This window comes from Lepidochelys olivacea (assembly GCF_965140295.1).
Source record: "Lepidochelys olivacea isolate rLepOli2 genome assembly, chromosome: 14".
Taxonomy (NCBI): domain Eukaryota; kingdom Metazoa; phylum Chordata; order Testudines; family Cheloniidae; genus Lepidochelys; species Lepidochelys olivacea.
Window position 1 is genome coordinate 20,177,839 of NC_140424.1, and position 19,895 is coordinate 20,197,733.

General features: G+C 42.2%; 1 protein-coding gene across 5 annotated transcripts in view; it reads right to left on the minus strand.

Moving 5' to 3' along the window:
* The window catches only part of B3GNTL1 (UDP-GlcNAc:betaGal beta-1,3-N-acetylglucosaminyltransferase like 1), a 301,690-nt gene that overhangs the window by 241,381 nt on the left and 40,414 nt on the right, over nt 1–19,895 (minus strand). For all 5 annotated transcript variants that reach the window (XR_014713947.1, XM_084646629.1, XM_084646631.1 and 2 more), the window contains one exon: nt 14,393–14,458. Coding sequence is in view for 4 of the 5 variants with exons in the window: in XM_084646629.1 (XP_084502755.1) it covers nt 14,393–14,458 (66 nt within the window). In the remaining variant the exon portion in view is untranslated. The remainder of the gene's footprint in view (nt 1–14,392; nt 14,459–19,895) is intronic.

The window sequence follows — 19,895 nt, forward strand, 5'->3', positions numbered from 1 at the left end:
ATAAATTCAACAAAACAAGTTCGCAATCTTCCCCAACAGATTGCTTTGGTGGTAAGGGAGGACTGCTTGCAGTTCCTCTTCTTTCCACTTCAATAGGAGAACAAGTAGTCACTGGAAAACACCACATGAACTCAAGCATTTCACACCTAACAAAAGCATGTAGTCTCCAGTTCAACCCTTCACTATTTAGCAATAATAAGTGTATCATATTTTACACACACACACACACACACGCAAAAGTGGATATTTTTTGATAATATATTTGCTGTGAATATTTGAAGATAGTTTCAAATTCATAAGAAAATGTTGCAGCAGAGACCTCTAAGAAGTTTTTCAAGACCAATCCGTGCCCAGCTCTGCAGATTTTTTTCAAGTTGGGGTAATCCTTGCTTTAATTAAAAGAAGTCTCTGTTAAAAATTCAGTTGACAGTAGAAATAATAATGAGCCATTAGAGGATTTTGTATCTTCAGTAAATAAAAAGGAAACAAAAAATGAAAAACTAAGAAACACTGAATTGCATGCTCTAATTTGATGAAACCTTGTAAAAACACGTAAAACCATAAAATCGTAACTCAAAAGTGCACAGTGGGGCATTTGGCCATCAACTGTGTCTAAAAAACAGAATGTTGCACTCCAAAAAAAAATGAATCAGGAACACCACATACTTAGTGGAACCATGAGGCAATACAATGAGTCTCAATGGGGAAGTATGAAATTGCAAGTTGTGTTAGATTATCATGGAAATCAAATTAAATGAGTTTCAGAAGTACTGCTTGAAGATAAAACAAAAGAAAAACTAAAGGAAGCTCTAAAATTTCCACATACTAGCTGCCCTTCTGAGATCAGTTTGAATAACGCTTTGTGTTCATGATTGTAGAGCTGGGACTGAACCAAGACCACATATTATGAATATCCCAAACTTTGGGGAGGTTTGGATGTAGATCCACACTTTATAGCTGTCACTGAAAGCACCTCTGTATTCACACCTACACACTACTGTAATAATCTTTGTGCAAAACATGCTTTGTGAGGTATCACTGAAAAAACTAGTAACACACTGATCAATATGCTCGTGTATGTACGAAGTGCATATTAAGAGTTATGAGCATAAGCCTAAATTATGACTACAATGTGCTTATCAGACAAGTCTGGGGATGGAGTAAACTGGTTTCTCAAGCACAAAGTACAAGCTAATGCCTCTAGCCAGGTGCCATCAAAGTTGATTGGCAATCACCTGTCAAGTGGCCATTCTTTGGCAATGAAGGTGAGGCAGGAACAGATCAATCTGCATTTTAGCAAAAAAAACAAACAATCATGAGACTCCATGTCTCCTTCCTCACAGCTGGAATGAACTTTATCTAGGAGTAACACTCAGGAAAATGCATTTCAAAAGGTGACTGGAATATAAAAGTGAGGGGCAAAAACACCACAGATTCTCTCTCTCTTTCTCACTCTCTCTTTTTCACCTAAGACGACAAAGGAACCAGCTCTTTGACTCTGGGGGGAGATCCTGACCTGAGAATTTGGTCAGTCCTGTTGCAGGGAATAGGTGGTAAGGATTTTACCTTGAACCAAGTCTAACTTGTTAAGTTTTAGCTACTAGAAAGTGTTTATCTATTTCTCTTGCAACCATTTCTGACTTTAATATCTTGTACTCACTTAAAACCTCTCTCTTTGTAGTTGAACAAATTTGTTTTATTTTTAATCTAAACTAATCCAGTTTTAGGGTTTGAACTGAACTGTTTGGTAACTCCAATTAAAGTAGCAAACTTTTGAACATTGACCCTTTACAGGGGCAACAGACCTCTAATATCTGAACTGTCCAGGAAAGGGCTGGACAGGGCAGAACACACATTTTGGGGAAAATTCAGGACTGGGAGTGTGCTGGAGTCACCTTGCAAGTTGTAACCAAGGCTGGTGGAAGCCAGAGCATGACTGGAATGTTGCTGACAGGCTGCTGGGGTCAGAGTAGCTGGACCAGGGCTATAGCTATACACAGACACTCAGGGTGGACTTGCACATTGGCTGTTTGTGAGTAGCCCAAGTTCAGACCTCGAACAGAAAAACATTGAGAGGCACCCCAAGTTGTGGGGCAGGTGGTGAGACGACCTCTCGCTGGTCTGGATTGACCAGAATGTGACAATAGCTCAATCCCTTCTTGTGAATATGGTTATTTCAGCATCTCTGTTTGTTGCAGTTAGGAATTTGATCTAACAACTGCTTTAAATAAATGTGGATAAATCCTCTTTTCTTTTTATATGATTACTCAAACATATTTGTATAGCTCATGATATAGGGCTTGCTTCACATCTTTCTGAGTGGTAAGAGCATAATTACTCCCAATGGTTTTCACTATACACCTGAACTGACTTAAATGTTATTGTATTCAGCCTTTTTTACATTAGAAGTTAAGTAGATATGAACCGGAGGAAGGCAGGGCATGAGAACCAGCCTTGGAAAGCCCATGGCTCCACAGGAATTTAAAGAACTCCTCAGATGCTTTCAGTTAACCCTAAGAAATTTTTAACATACCCAGTTTTGCGCACACCATTTGCAATTATGCATCACCACAGGTGCTCTCAATATGATTCTTCCCTATAAAAGTACTAGAGAAGCATGCTAAAGCCTGAATTCTATAGAAAAAAAGATGAACCAAGAATAAAAGCTAAGCTGCCAGTTCTTCATAGCAGGCACTAACCTCATTCTCCCTTGCTGTAATCACTGGCAGATCAACACAGAACTGAAGAGACAATGTATCCCAAATTTCCAAGTGGGCAGCTCAATTACCTTAACTCCTTTCTGCTCTGGAAATACATTATTGAGGGGTTAGGTTTCCATTTTTCAGTAAATGTGAACTTTCAATAACCTTTTTGATGGGGGGGGGGAATTAATGAGAAACTTTGAAGACAAAAAATGGTTCAATTTCAGATCGTGCTAAATGAAATTAAAGTTGAAATTTCTCAGGGGACTAGTTTTTCATTTTTCAGTCATCTCTAGTCTAAAATATTCTGCAGTCAGTAACAGATACATTTTTAAACAAGATTTTCTTTTGGGGGGGGGGCTACTATTTATCACAGTTTCTGCTCTAAATCCTTGGCTAAAAACAATAGGCATATGGATTTAACTATACCAGTATAGAAAGGGGAATCAGCTAGACTGGCACTGCATCCACAGTAGGCGGGTTGTACTGGCAGAACTACTTCAATAACAAAAATCATACCCCTAACCAAAAAAAGTATATCAGTACAAGATGTGTGTGTAGACCAGGCCTAATACATAGAGTAAGAGTTGCCAGTATGGAATAGAAGCTTTAGCTGCCAATCTCTCTCTCTCCATTAGATTTCCTTACTCAGTAACATTTCAAAATTTTCAAAATTCTTGCAGCTACACCCTCTGCTACTCAGCTATTCATTGTTTTCCAGCAGTGGAGGATTGAAAGCGGTTTATTTTGCAACCTTACACATAGCCAAAGAAAATGCACTCAGAAGAGCCTTAAATCAGAAACCATAAGAATCTCACACACCGTAATAATCTAACCAGGATCTTTAAACAGATTTGATCCCTCATACATTAAGGGTAATTGAACAAACCACTGCTCAAGATGAAACTTGTCCCAAATACTTCCTTTACTTATCCCCTCTCCATTTCAATTTAATGTAGGGCCTTTAGCCTTTAATCCTTTTGGGGAAAGCTGCCTGCCCCCAAAGTGCATGTATGATTGACTCAAATTCAATGTTAAATACACATGCAGAAATTAAGGCCTCCCTGTTCCCTCCTCATACAGAACCACCCTCACTATGGGGCTGGGGAGCTGCCATTCTCTCCAACCCTTCCTTACCTTTAACCTGTTTAATTATCTTTCCCATCTCCCTCCCTACCCTACCCAACTCAGTCCCCCCCCCCCACTTTTATTCTCCCTTCATACTCTCCCACAGCCTCCTGTTCCCACCCCACTGCTTACAACCACCTGCTCACACTTTTCTCCTCATTCACAGTTGTCTACAGCTCACAAATATCCTCTGCCACTTTCCGTTCCACTGAAACCACTCACTACCTTCCTAAGCCTTTTCAATCTTCCACTTTCTCCCAACCACTGCACTCCCTGTCTCCGGATGTACCTCTTCAGCCTCAACATTCCCTATCCAGTTCCTAACTATGGACAGGCAGCCTGGATTCTGCCCAATTAAACAACAGTGGGTGATGGTAGCCATCTTTACTAGGGACAGCCTCAAGCTTCATTCAAATACTGTATGGAAATCGTGGCCATCTCAACTGAGGGCAGGTTTGCTTCAGCTCAGCTGAAGATTATTCCTGAATAAAGGAACAATTGTGATTTTGACGCCAGGAATCATGAGACCATGTGAAACTTTAAAAATAACAAACTAAATATTAATATTGCAAGATTTGTAGTAAAATCTCAAAAGCTGGCATCATGTATGACATTTTACACATTTCAGCAAATGGATGAATCTTTCACACAAAGGCTGCAGAGACTTTAGATCCCAAAATGTGATTCTCTAACTTGAACAGAGAAGCCTTCACTCAGAACAAGATAGACTGTGGCATGCTGGGACCAGTGGTATCTAAAGGCTATACTTATATGTTAAAAATAAGGACAAATGCCATCTCAATTTTACGCAAATTGTATGTGGTTTTGGAGTTCCTGGCAAAATACCAATATACCCCTCAGTTGCACAAAGTATGGGGCAAGACAATTAATTATTAAAAATATGTATTACTGTTTCTCCTCTCTTGCGCGCCTGTGTGTGTGTGTGTGTATACTAAACACACACATTGTTTCAGCAAAAGATATCACATTACCCACACTGTTCATGTCTAATTGTCTGGCATATGAGAAAGAGAAACTGATTTTCAAATATTTAACACAGACTGCTGTTATTATGCATAAACTATAAAATATGATTAAAGTCTATATAACAATCATACCATGGATCCATAAATATCACGTTAGATGTGGTTATTGACATGTGGAGGCCATACTGAATATACATTTACTTACAAAGCTGTATAAGTAGTAATGTTTTTCATTTGTGATGTTTGATTAAATGTAGAACAGACTTAAGCTAACACCATACCTTTAAAAATCTACCCTTTTACACCAGTATAACTATATCAGTTAGGGGTGTGAATTTTTTAGGCAGTAATTATGCCAATGCAAATGCTGCAGTTATACCAGTATTGCTTATTTCACTTACTGAACCAGAATAAGATATATTCTATAATGATAAAACTACAGCCTGGGCTATACTTAAGTTTTTCTGGCATAGTTGTGTGGGTTAGGAGTGTGCAGAAAAACCAGACCCCTACCCAACATAGCTGTGCCAGCAAAAGCCCCAGTTTACATGCAGTTATAGTGGCAAAAAGTTATTTTGCTGGAATAGCTTATTTCATTTGGAGAATTGTATAAACTGGCAAAGAAACTCTCTTCCTGGTAAACTGGGTCTCCACTAGGAAGGTTTTCCTGGCTATCTATACAGTACTGGCAAACTCTTCCTAGTGTAGAGAAGGCCTGCATCCAGATTAGGTTTTAGAGGTGGTACTAGCCCACTGGGGCCCGAAGCAGGAATATTTGGAGGGCCCTCCTTACCCCGACCCACTCCAATAGGGTCGAGGCAGTCAGGGAGCAGATGGGGTTGGATAGGGGATGGGGTTCCGGGGGGCAGGGAGGGGCAGTTAGGGGCAGGGTGTCCCAGGAGGGGGCAGTCAGAGGACAAGGAGTGGGGGGAGGCGTTGTATGGGTTGGAGGTTCTGAGGGGGGCAGTCAGGGGCGGGAAGTGGGAGGGGGTGGATAGGGTTAGGGTTTGGGGATGCGCAGCCTTCCCCACCCGGCCCTCCATACAGTTTTGGAACCCCGATGTGGCCCTCAAGCCAAAAAGTTTGCCCACCCCTGCTTTAGCCAATCTGCTTCTCCCTCACTCTCCCCTGCCTCTTGAACTGGTAGCTGCGTCACTGCTCCACCCCTCCTGCAAAAGCACACTGACTCCTGCCATTCTGCTACTTTCTTCTCATCAGAGAAGAAGCCAGTGGCTCCTCAGGTCCACTTTGTCTATTCACTTGGACAAAGTTTCTGCTCACCCTGGTTAAGCAGACAAGTGGGTTTTTTCAAGCCCTTTTATTATCTAGCTCATTTCTATTCAACATCTATTATATGAATAAGTCTTAATTTTTAGTATGTTACTTTACATCAGTGCCTGCCAGGACATGTCCAAATAACATGTTCAGGTCTGTCTCAAACATGCTGAGGAGGGGAAACAAAAGGCCACCTGACAGAGTAATTCAAATGGAAACAAAGATTACCTCATGGTTTAGCCCATGAAAATTTAGAATTGTGTTTGTTTCTAAACAGAGTTTGCAAAAAGAAAATCTGCTGATGCGTATGCACTGACTAGAGGATGACATAATATTAAGTGCCGGGGAGACCTGGGACATTTGGACTTCAATTAAAAAAAAACAGGAGTTACAAATGAGGGAGGTTTACTCAGAGCCAAACATTTTGTGGCACAGAAAAGAGAGACAAGTTTAGGAGGTAGGAGATTAAGGATTTTTCTACCATGCTCAAAATGCAGATCATATTTCAGTACTCCATAACTATGCTTAATGGAACTCTAGCAATGCTTTCCATAGTATTTGCATCGACTTAATTATTTCTATCTATCTTCCATTTTTAATTTCTGTGAAGTTATTCATAAGATACTTCATTCTTTCATTTAGGCCAAACAAAAGAGATATCTGGCTTATCTAGGGCACAGAAAAGTGAGCAACTGCTTGGGAATAAGGAAATCAGGCTTGGAGGAAACTGATGTCTCATTACTTATATAATGAGGAGTCTTTAAGGTGCCACCGGACTCCTTGTTGTTTTTGTGGACACAGACTAGCATGGCTACCCCTCTGATACATTACTTACATAATGACAAGTGAGGAATGGCAAAGGCCATTTGAGAGATGGCAAGAATCAGATGGTATACAGGATACCGTTTGTTACAGGTGTATTGTCAGTTACAAAATATTGAGAAGTTCATCTATTATTTTCCAAAATAAAAGGCTGAAACAAACCTTTCATCTTGTAGTATTTGAAAATTTTTCTTTTACATGATTCTAAAAAGTCAACCACATTACAATATAGTCATGGTAGGTATCCGATAAACACATTACTGTAGAACCTCAAATATACGAAAACCAGAGTTACGGACTGACCGGTCACCCGGACACCATGTGAAAACAGAAGTAACCAATCTGGCAGCAGCAGAGAGCCGCCCCCCCCCCCCCAAATGAATACTGTACTATGCATCTTAAAGGTAGGCACATCTGTGCTGCCTGTCCCCACCCCCATGCATGAGGCAACCACTTACAGAAAGACGTTGAGGCTGCCAGCCCAAGGCAGCCGGAGCGAGCCAGCACAGCAGGAGCAGCGCTGGGGTCTGCACCGCTTTCACCCCTCCTCCCCCCCTCCATGCTGAGAGGGGGACGCTGTTTTTACCCCCCACCCGCAGGACAGGGGACACGCTGTTTTCACACACACCCCTGCCAAGAGGGGAACAAGCTTGCAAACTCATGCCAGGGCTGAGTAGGAAGCTCAGGGGCTGCTGAAGCCTGACATGGAGTGTCAGCTGCTAGATCTGGAGCCCAAACTGCACTTTGTTCAGAATTACGGACAACCTCCATTACCAAGATGTCCATAACTATGAAGTTCTACTGTAATTTGTCCAGAGTAAGCATCAGCTATATCTTGTATAACAATCTGCATGCAGCCTGTAGTGTTTCTCCTTTTCAAGGTATGGCAATTATGTTTTGGCAACCAAAATTAGATAACTACCCTGAAATTCAATGCAAGTTGCATATGCAGTTGGGTGTTAGCATAACTCTTGTTTTCGCACCTATGCGGCATATCTCATCCATAGATCTCAAAACAGTCTTCAAATGGGGATAATTATATTTATCCTCATTTTACAGATAAGCCAACTGAGTCACAAAACGATGAAATGATTCACCTAAGGTAATTGCAGTGTTGCTGTAGCCTGACAAAGAGCACTGTGTAGCCTGAAAACATCTCTCTTTCACCAATCAAAGTTGGTCCAATAAAAGATATTACCTCATCCACCTTGTCACCTAAGGGTACACAGAAGATCTGTCACAGAGCTGGGAACAGAACTTACATCTACTGATTCCTAGTCTAGGTTCCTATCCACTGGACCATGCTACCTCCAATAAATCAGAACTGGTCTAAGCTTTTAAGCCATTTCATACAATACAGAGACACAAGTGGTGCTCCTATTTTAGACCATACTGTAATCCAAGCATGTTGAACAGAAGTTCATCAAAATGTTTAGATTTCAAACTATTCACATATTTTAGTAAGTTTTACTTAAGTCTTGTAACTCCAATAAAACACTGGAACATCTAATAAACTGCCATTTTATATGCTTTCCAGTAAGAAGAAGTGTGACTTCAATTTTCAAGGGAGTCTCCGGCTGTGTGGAACGTCATATGGTCACATGTTCTAAAGCTGTTCTTTCTTCCAACTCAGTATTAAGAACAAACAGGAGAAGGATATTTTTAAAAACAGGACATATCTATGGTAGACAAATTCTCAATTTTGCCAGCTCTAACCACACTGCAACAAGGCTACCTTGTTCAGAAAACTGTTAGAGCATATTCATGTCTAAGAGTAATGTAATTACCAGACTACGTAATAACTGCCTCAGCTCCCAAGACAAAGTATATGGATGAGGTGTAATGTGTGGTTTGAAGGGCAGACAGAAGAGTCTTAAATGGCAATCTGTATTTACTGCCCTACTCTAGCGCTAGACTAGTAATAATATGATACAGCAAACAAAAGCCTTTCAGACATACACTGGGGTGACCAAACTGTTGGCATGTGGAATGCAATCATTAAAAATTGAAGTTCTTGGCTGCAAATGCCCCAAGATTATTACTATTTGCTGTCAGCACAGCAGGTGTCCTGACTTTCTGCTTGTCTACCCATTTTTCATCTCACACTCCATTTCACCATGAAGCTTTCTGCCTGGCCCAAGGCAGATAAAATAATCTCCTGACTCCATTCCAATTAATTTGCAATAACAACAGAAGCAAATGGAAGCAGGTTACACCACATTCATCTGATACAATGTGGCACAGCTGCTGAGCAGACGGCTTCACTGAGAAAGTTTCTGTGGTACTGCTCAGTATTCTACTGTGTGATTGTAGCATTAGGATAATATCAAGACAGTTTCCAAATTCTTGGAATTTTGTCCATCTCAGATTAAATGGATGTAGCAGTAAGACAAATGCAGCTCTCCTGCTGCTTATTTCACATCTCTCTAGCAGTGCAAAAGAAGTGCAGTCTTCTTGCCCATTCAATCTTTAGTCCATGAGATCAGTCTGTCAACAAGGCTGCTAATTTTTTTAATACAGATCTTCAGCTGGATGAAGAGCAACTGGCTGAAGATGAATCTGAATGAGAATGAACTGCTAGTGGGAAGAGTGAAATGGTTTGATGAACTCTTCTCCTCCATAACAATCACTTTTATCAAAGATTTTCTCTGTAATATTGGTCACTGCCTGGGCTTCCCCCTAGACTCAGCATGGTACTAGGATAGCCAAGTAGTTACAGCAGCAAGACACTAACAACCCATCTGTGACTGGCCAGAAAATGGTGCCTAATGAATGCAGACCTCGCCACAGTGATTCACACATTTGTAACATCTGGACTGAACTAATGCAATTCTTGATATCATGGATCTCAGCCTGGGAATTGCAACGTCCCTCCTTTTCTTTATGTGGCTAGTGGGAACAGGGTCTTGAAACACTGTCAGGGAGGTAGTGGAACTTTTTTCTAATGTACCATGCAGTCATACTAAAGAAAAGGCCTCATTCCCTTTCTTTACATGCCTATTGGGAACAGGGTCTTGAAACTATGGCAGGGAGATATTGAAATTTTTTTCTATTGTAACACACAGTCACAGTAAAGCAAAGGTTGAGAACCACTGCTCTATATCTGGAAAACAAACTACATGCCCTGGGGCAGTTCCAGCTTGTTCAGAATGCAGCAGCTTGACTATTCAGCAGGAACATATGACCCCAACAAACCATTCTCTGGATTGGCTCCCCACTGTATACAGTTCAAAGTCACTGTTCTGATTTTCAGAACCTTGCACAGAACTGATCCTGGCTATCTGAGAGCACATCCCTCCATCCATGACTATGATCCCCTACAACAGCTGAGTTTCACTAGAACGATGATATTGCCAACCAAACGGAATAGGTTTGTGTTTGCAGAAGACAGAACCTGCACAAGAGCTGCATCAGGAATATGGAACTCACTGCCAGATGAAATAAGAATGACCCTTAATACTGCTGTATTCAGGACAAAATGTAAATCCCACCTGTTCGCCCAGTATTTCGCACAATAGTATCCTCATTCTCATAAATTCATTCATTACAAAATAAAATATAAAAACCCTGATCCTGCTTCTAGAGGCATTGAAAGGAGGAAGAAAACTCCATCATATTTTAAGCAATTAGATAAGATCAGATCCTACAGTGATGAGCGCCATATAAATACAGTGGAACCCCCATTATCTGATCTAATTGGGATCAGGGTCAGATCGGATAACCAAAAATCTGGATAAAGCGAAAAATGGGCGGTTGGTTTCCCGTTGTCAGCCCCGAGCAGCGGGACCCCCGCTGCTGTCAGCCCCGGGACTGGTGGTTGAGTAAATATGGAGAGCTGAATTATGGAGGCTCAATTAAACAAAGATCTACTGTATCCAGATTGAAAGTTGGGCTTTTAAATTCTATCTTATGTTAATATCTACTTGGCACATCACTAAGTTGGCTCTAATATTAATGATCTCCAAAGAAGCAGCATTCAGTTAGCTTCTTATACTCTTTCCTTCCTGCCTCCATTCACTCACCCTCAGTTCTCACTTGAAATCTCAGATGTGGGGTCAAATTAATATATGGATACTTGTGAGGGGTAAGTACCCCACACAGGCCCTGAATGAGTTAATGTGGGCCTGAGAGGCCAATTATGTTACCGGCTGCACTTGGAGTCAGAGCCAGGCTTAACTGACGATGAAGCTCAGCTGGGCAGGAGCAGGCTGGTTAGTACAAAGAGACAAAGTCTGTAGCAGAAGAGGGGCTGCAGGGGAGTGTCTGCAGTGACTCGCTGGGAACAGAGAGGTTGTCAGGAGGAAACCCAAGGGGAAGAATAAGTCCTGGGACCCTACCCTGACTGGAGAAGGCTGGCAAACAGCCACGGAAACATAAAGCAGCTACTGGGGTGCAGCAGGCCTCGTGGTGAGCCCTGAAAGAAGGGAATAATTTGGACTGCCAGAGACAGAGAGACCTGGAAGATGTTCTGTGGAGGAACAGAGTAAAGGGAACTTAAGAAGTTTGAAAGGGCAAGCCTGAGAAAGATTGGGTAAGAAGGAGCCAAGGGAAATAGCAGAAAGGAGAAGGACTGCACGGACCTTGGCTGCTGGTTATAGGTTCCCTGGGCTGAAATCTGGCCTAGTGTATGGGCCCACTGGGAAGGTAGCCTGAGTCCAGAGAATGGGACTAGAACACTGGAAAGCCCTAAGGCAAGGGTGTGAAGACCAGGGGCCTGGAGATGGGGAGGCTCAAGAAATCGGACTGTTTTATGGTGGGTTTCTGTTATCTTGAAAGGGGCAACTAAACCATGACCTGGTCAGAAGGCCAAATTACAGGGAGAAACATCACTGCAGCAACAGAGCAAGCATCAGCATATGGTGCCATGCAGGGGAGAGAGATGCTATGCCACAACTACCCAGATGGAGGTTCTTTTGCTGCGTGACCTTCCTTTGCAATGCTCAACTGATCAATATCAGCAGCAATGGAATCCAGTAATTCTACCCACAGGTAAGGAATGAAAGAAATTGCTGCAGTAGGCGAGAGAGAAGTTTTAAGTCAGCCATGGATTATTCAAACTACATGCACACTTCTGACTAAGGAGTAGGTGAGGACATGTCCAAGGTCATGAAAAAAAATCTTTCCTTTGTGCCAGTCCCATCCTTACTGACATATATCACTATTACACAACAGGTCCAGACAAGCAAAATTAGACAGAGCAAAACATGAACACACATTTATCTACTGCACAATATATTTTCTATTAGGAAGAAATGTATGCATTGAAATTTGCCCACACTGAATAAAAAATAATTCACTTTTGAGCTCAGTTGTTCATTGGCCTCTTTTGAACAAAGACGCTTTGCCAAATTGTGCATGGTAATGTTGCAGGGTGGAGTTATGCCTGAAGGAATTAAACTCAGACAACTCTGTTCAGTTCATCTGATGCTTAAACAATATTTGTTTACAGTTTTTCCAGTGGTAAATGAACAGGACTATGAACTAATGCATTATTCTAATTCACCCAATCCACTAGCTACTTGAAGGTTTCATCAAAGATGCATATAACCAACCAAGCCGGAGTTCACTCACATTCATATAGTGAGATAATATTGTGTAAAAATGGCTTTAGGCATTACAACTTTTGATCTAAATCCAAACTACAGCATTAGGCATACAGCAAATGTCAAGTATACTATACGCACATTTGAGAAAAGGCAAGTAACTGTGCTACAAAGACAGGTTATGACCGACAGTGGCATATATTAACAGCCCTTGCTCGGCCACGGAAACACTGGGGAGCAAAGCCCTTTTACTCCCCTGTCCAGATTGTACTCCAGCCTTGGGGGAGGGAAAGCAGAGTCTACTTGCAAGATACTAATCCCCAAGAGCAAGTGGGTGGGGAGTGGAAAGGACCACAAATGAGAAAAGCCCTGTCTCTTCTGTCCCAACTCATTTTTGAGAACTGTTGCACCTCCCTACTGTAGAGACTTTGATGCTTTCAGACACTGATTTTTCTTGATGTGAATAGTTTTCCTAATTTGTGTTGTGATTATAAAAACAGTTAGGTTACAAACCACTATTTAGCAGTAATCATGCTAATAAAGATCAACATCTAAGCACGCGTAAGTCTATTCAGTATAGCATCAGGACAGTTTTCATAAGTCTTTGCCCAAACAAATTTACAGATGCCACATATCTTTCAATTTCTGGTATCTTAATATCCAATTATATTCATTTATACATATCAGAACACAAATCCCCCCACACAACTTTCCACTTATCTCTATTCAAGTATGCTTGTAGTACAAACTACTATTCAACAGCAGTCCCACCAATCCCATAAATTATATAGAAAGGAATATCATATTTCACAAGAAAGCTAACAGCATGAAGCTTTGGAACACACAGGTGTGGAGAAGAGCAGGTGCACATCCCAGCACTGAACAACAGGTTGTTTAGCAGACATTCCTTAGCTGAAAGAACTACAATGCTCTCTATTCTGGACTAAGTGTGTTTGGGAGGGAAAGTTCAAAGGTGATAACTCTCAGAGTGGTAATTTTAAGAATGTCTATTTTGTTCCCAGACCTCCTATAGTAAATACCCTTTTGACAGATAAAGTCAATTGACCTTTGCTTTACAGAAATCCCTTGAACACTGCCTTCAAAGCTTTAACATTTTCTCTTGGGAGGTTTATTGCACTGTGAAATCTGTTTTTACCAAATATACAGAGATACAACTAGTTTTTAGAGGCAGAATTCTTCATGTCAACCACATATGGACAAATAAAATTGATATTACACATCAACATGTTCATCAAGTTTACCATCTCCGGGAAGGTAAGTGGAACATATATAAGAACTTCAAATGGCCCTCTACTGCTGGTTCTAGTCATTGAAATACACTTAAAACTGTGCTTCTAATAACCACACTGTTCATAAAACCTTAATTTCACTGAACAAACATTTATATCACAGGAATAAAGAACAATTGTTCTACAGACGACTACTTTATTTTAGAGCCAGTATTGGGGGAAAAACAAATGTCAAGTTAACTATAGGTTTGTACAACCATTTATATAATAAACCATACATTCCGATTGTTTGAGGACGTGTAAACATTAACCACAGTTGTTTAAATCATTGTTGTAAATTCTCCTTTGTAGTTTTTCATATTACATAGCGTGCTACATTAAAAAGTGTTCTAGTTTAAATGACATTCTATTCTAATACTGGTTTGGAGAAACCTTTCTAACCTATCTGAAACTAGTATATTACTGTCAAAAGGTTTGGTTTGCCTAACAGCAAACAAGCATAAGAAAAAAATTCAAAGTAACTATTACATACAAGGCTCTAGCTAAAGGAAAACTGCATGTTGAGAATGCTTAGCCACCACCAGCCCAGTGAAATTTTCCCATTCTTTTAAAGAAATGTATCCAGCCACACAGTTTTATGGTTTGGGGTGGTTTTCTTGTTTTTTTTTAATGAAAGTAGTACTCACACTGTTTGGGTGCTGAATGGCAGCTTCATGCTGCAGTCTCACCCTCTGTGGCATCATCACATCATCCTGTAATAAATAGCACACTGTTACTGAACAGAAAAAGGGTCACAGTACAGTACTCAACACACACTAGAATATGTTGTTAGGTTAATAATCATTTCACTGGCCTGCAAACAAAGCCTTTTTAAAAATACAAAGGCACCAAATATTAAAACCACTTTGACCATTGTTTGGTTTCCTTTAAAATGGACTATAACATAGAGATAAAAGGTATTTTAAAAGGAACCTAATAAAATTTTGCAGAATTAAAAATTAGATGTTAGGCATTATCCCTCTCTTGGGGGTCTCTAGGAACACGCTTGAGTGAAGATCCTCTATCTGCCACCCCCTCCGGAGCATTTAGACCATTCAGCCCACTAACCAGCCCCTCCAAACAGTGCTGAGCTCTCAGACTCCAGCCACAGGTTAAACACACCATTACCCAGAACACTACCTGAAGGTGTCTGTCTTCTGGTTTACCTCTTCAAGGGGCACATGGTAGGTATAACGCATTAAATGCACAGACACTTTGCATAGGATCCTAGCACACTATTGCTCTTTACTTAAGCATGAGAAATACAAAGAGTACAGATGGTATAGGGGAAAAAAAAAACAAATATCCTAAATGCAATGCCCCTCACTCAAGTCTAGCTCATCCATCCATTGGGAATCCTTGGGGGAAGTAATCTGTGTTCAGGTATGCAGATATTCTCCCCTGCCTCATCAGGCTCTGGCAGCAGCTTCCCTTAGAACAGCGGTTCTCAAACTGTGGGTCAGGAGCCCAAAGGGGGTTGCGACAGATCACCGGAGCTGGCTTAGACCTGCTGGAGCCCAAAGCCAAAGTCCAAACCCCGCCGCCTGGGACCAAAGCCTGAGGGCTTCAGCCCTGGTTGGTGGGGCTCAGGTTACAGGCCCCCTGCTTGGGTCTGAAGCCTTTTGGGCTTTGGCCCCCCAGCTCAGAGCGGTGTAACTTAGGCTTTGCCCCCCACTTCCCCCAGCTCAGGGCGGTGTAGCTCAGGTGCTTTGCCCCCCTCTCCCTCCAGGGCAGCGGTGCTCAGGCAAGCACAGGCTTCGGTCCCTCCTCCTGGGGTCATGTAGTAATTTCTGTTGTCAGAAGGGGGTCACAGTGCAATGATGTTCGAGAACCCCTGTCTTAGAGAGAGCCAGTGAAAGTGGCTGAAGACCTAGTTCTTCAGAGGGTGGGGAGCTCACCCAGTCTAGGACATTTGTAGTTGAATAGAGAACTATCCCTAGTTAATGAGTCTCTTTGGAATTTTAGTCCAATATGGAGGCAAAGAGACCTCAGAGAGGCAGTTAGCTCCCTCATTCAAAATGGAGTTTGCGTCTTGGTAAAGATACATACAGAGTTCACAGTCTCACACAGAATTCATAAGTGGTATACACAAATCTCCCAAATTCCCACAAGACCTCTAAAGGTACAGAACAAGGAGTTATAATGTTCCCTGTTTTGTGAAGTCAGAGAAATAACCTGAATAAAATTTGTCTATGGTACCTGTAGTCTAGAGTTCCCTGGTTATTCGTTTGGAACAAGGAGTCCGGTGGCACCTTAAAGACTAACAGATTTATTTGCGCATAAGCTTTCATGGCTAGAACCCACTTCAAAGGATGCATGGAGTGAAAATTACAAATGTAGGCGTTATTATACTGACACATGAAGAGAAGCGAATTACCTCACAAGTAGAGAACCAGTGTTGACAGGGCCAATTCGATCAGGGTGGATGTAGTCCACTCCCAATAATAGATGTGGAGGTGTCAATTCCAGGAGAGGCAGAGATGCTTTTGTAATGAGCCAGCCACTCCCAGTCCCTATTCAGGCCCAAATTAATGGTGTTAAATTTGCAAATGAATTTTAGTTCTGCTCTTTGTCTTTGAAGTCTGTTTCTGAAGTTTTTTAGTTCAAGTATAGCTACTTGTCAATCTGTTATAGAATGTCCAGGAAGACTGAAGTGTTCTCCTACTGGCTTTTGTATGTTACCATTCCTGATGTCCGATTTGTGTCCATTTATTCTTTTACGTAGAGACTGTCCGGTTTGGCCAATGTACAGGGCAGAGGGGCATTGCTGGCACATGATGGCATATATAACATGAGTAGATTTGCAAGTGAATGAGCCTCTGATGGTATGGCTGATGTGGTTGGGTCCTCTGATGGTGTCGCTAGAGTAGATATGGGGACAGAGTAGGCAACGAGGTTTGCTACAGGGATTGATTCCTGGGTTAGTGTTTCTGTGGTGCGGTGCGTAGTTGCTGGTGAGTATTTGCTTCAGGTTGGGGGGCTGTCTGTAAGCGAGGACTGGCCTGCCTCCCAGCGAGGATTGGCCTGCAGCCCAAGGTCCGTGAGAGTGAGGGATCATTTTCTAGGATCGGTTGTAGGTGGTTGATAATGTGGTCGAGAGGTTTTAGCTGGGGGCTGTACGTGATGGCCAGTGGTGTTCTGTTATTTTACTTGTTGGGCCTGTCCTGTAGAAGGTGATTTCTGGATACCCGTCTCGCTCTGTCAATCTGTTTCTTCACTTCAACAGGTGGGTATTGTAGTTTTAAGAATGTTTGATAAAGATCTCGTAGGTGTTTGTCTGAAGGATTGGAGAAAATTCGGTTGTATCTTAGGGCTTGGCTGTAGATAATGGATCGTGTGATGTGTCCTGGATGGAAGCTGGAGGCATGTAGGTAAGTACAGCAGTCAGAAGGTTTCCAGTATAGGGTGTTGTTTATGTGACCATCACTTATTTGCACTGTAGTGTCCAAGAAGTGGATCTCTTGTGTGGACTGGTCCAGGCTGAGGTTGATGGTGGGGTGGAAGGTGGAATTCTTCAAGAGCCTCCTTCCCGTGGGTCCATATGATGAAGTTGTCATCAATGTAGCGCAAGTAGAGGAGGGGCACTAGGGGACGAGAGCTAAAGAAGCGTCGTTCTAAGTCAACCATAAAAATGTTGGCATACTGTGGGGCCATGCGGGTACCCATAGCAGTGTCCCCAAATCTGAAATGGTTGTCGGTGAGGACAGTCACAAAGTTCAGCCACCAGGTGTGCCACGGCCTCATCAGCGATACGGTTCCCGACAGCTTGTAGTCCATCTTAGTGTGGAATATTGGTGTAAAGAGCTTCTGCATCCATGGTGGCCAGGATGGTGTTTTCAGGAAGATCATCAGTGCATTGTAGTTTCCTCAGGAAGTCTGTGGTGTCTTGAAGATAGCTAGGAGTGCTGGTAGCACAGGGTCTGAGGAGAGAGTCCAAATAGCCAGATAATCTTGCTGTAAGAGTGCTGATGCTTAAGATGATGGGGCGTCCAGGGTTTCCAGGTTTATGGAACTTGGGTAGCAGATGTTCCCGTGCTGTAGCAGGGAGTTTCTTGAATAGCTGGTGTAGTTTCTTTTGGTACTCCTCAGTGGGATCAGAGGATAGTGGCCTGTAGGATGTGATGTTGGAGAGTTGCCTGGCAGCCTCCTGTTCATAATCCGACCTGTTCATTATGACTACAGCACCTCCTTTGTCAGCCCCTTTGATTATAATGTCAGAGTTGTTTCTGAGACTGTGGATAGCATTGCGTTCTGTACAGCTGAGTTTATGGGACAAGTGATGCTGTTTGTTCAAAATTTCAGGCTGTGCAAGTCTGCGGAAGCACTCTATGTAGAAGTCCAGTCTGTCATTTCAACCACCAGGAGGAGTCCACGCAAAATTCTTCCTCTTGTAGTGTTGGCAGGAGGATTCCTGTGGGTCAGTGCACGGTTCAGTGGTGTGTTGAAAATATTCCTTGAGTCGGAAACGATGAAAGTAGGCTTCATTCATTTGCACATTTACTCTGCTATTTTTAAGTAGATTTTTGAGGGGTGACAAGCCTTGTAATTGAAGATTGTACACTAGGTGCACAGTATGACAGGGATCATGACACATATGTATAAAATAAAGCCATGTATAGAAGAGTTCCTCAACTCCACAGGCTAACAACAAATAAAGTAGATATTGGGGTGGGAAGGGGTGGGGCTGGGGCGGAGCAAGGGCGGGGGCTTTGGGGGCGGGGCCAGAGCAGGGGGTGGGAAGAGGCCAGGCGGGGGCGAAGCAGGGGCAGGAAGAGGTGGGGTGGGGGCGGGGCAGGGGCAGGGGGAAGAGGCGGAGCAGGGCCTGGAGCAGCACACAGCTGCATAGAGCACCAGGAAATTTGGTGCCCCAAATTTCCTGGTGCCCTACGCAGCTGCGTATTTCGTGTATGGGTAGGGACATCCCTGAATAAATGCCTAGGACAAATTCTGGCTCTAAAGCTCTGACCAGGAGGGAATTCCAGAATGCAGCAGTGGTGTCCATCCTGGCTCCCACAAAACAAACAGAACTGACACTCCACAGGCCTGTCCAGGAGTGCTCTGTGTGGTAGGCAACTATTTTGCAATTGGTGGTTTTGTTTGTTTAATTTTTTGAAATCAATATTATCAAACTTTTCAAACCTTTATAAAGTTTATTAGCAAACCCAACTCAGCCTTCTTTTGAAACAAGCTTTTTGAAAACATTCCTTTCAACTCCCACAATCAGCTTAGTAAGCAGGTATACTAGGAATATTTGTACAATAGATAGCTACAGTAGACAGCCAGATATATGGAGAGTAGCATCAAACAGTCTAGAGCCCATGCAGAAAACAGCAATATCAAATGCCCATGGTTTACAAGAATCCATGAATAAAAGTAAAATGCTGCCTTCCTGCTTAACCAGTGAGGTGACCGAGCTGCTGATGTCACTCCATAGTAGAGGCAATGAGGAGGGGAAAGGCTAAATTATCACTGTGTGTTACTAAAAAATAGCAATCACCAGACCTGGAGGGGGTCTGGTGAGTACACAAGCCTCTTGACCTTTGGTTTCATGATTTGAAGACAACAGAACCCCTTGTTAAAACTGTAGTCTGATGACGCATAGGAGCTTGGGTTTTTTTTTTCATTTTTTATATATAATGCATGCACCTGTCAGTCTTTGTATAAAAAAAATACAAAACCCATTACCAAAAATATCTAATTCTACAGTATTTTCGGCATGCAACTTAGTAACCCAGTGAGCTAAGAATTGTTACCAAATAAATACAAAGAACAGGGCTTTTGTTTTCTTAGTATTAGAAGTATGAGAGTCTATTCTCCCATCAACTTATGGGGGAGTATCACAGGAAACTTGTGTGTATGAATAATAATTACAGGTACAATGCATCCCACACATCAGTGTGGAAATACAAACTGCTTACAGTGTAATCAAACAAAGGATATTCCACTGGAACACTAGAGCAATCTAATTCTGAAGGAGAAATCCAAAAACCTGTGAAGACGTTTCACGGAGACTGTAAGCTCGCAGTACTCAGACACAAAACCCAACAAAAAACAAAAATTCAGGAATGTTGTAATGTGATATGAAGATATTTACTTATAGGTCAGTAGTTTGAATCCTACCCAGGTCAGTAGTGACCAAAAGTTACTGTC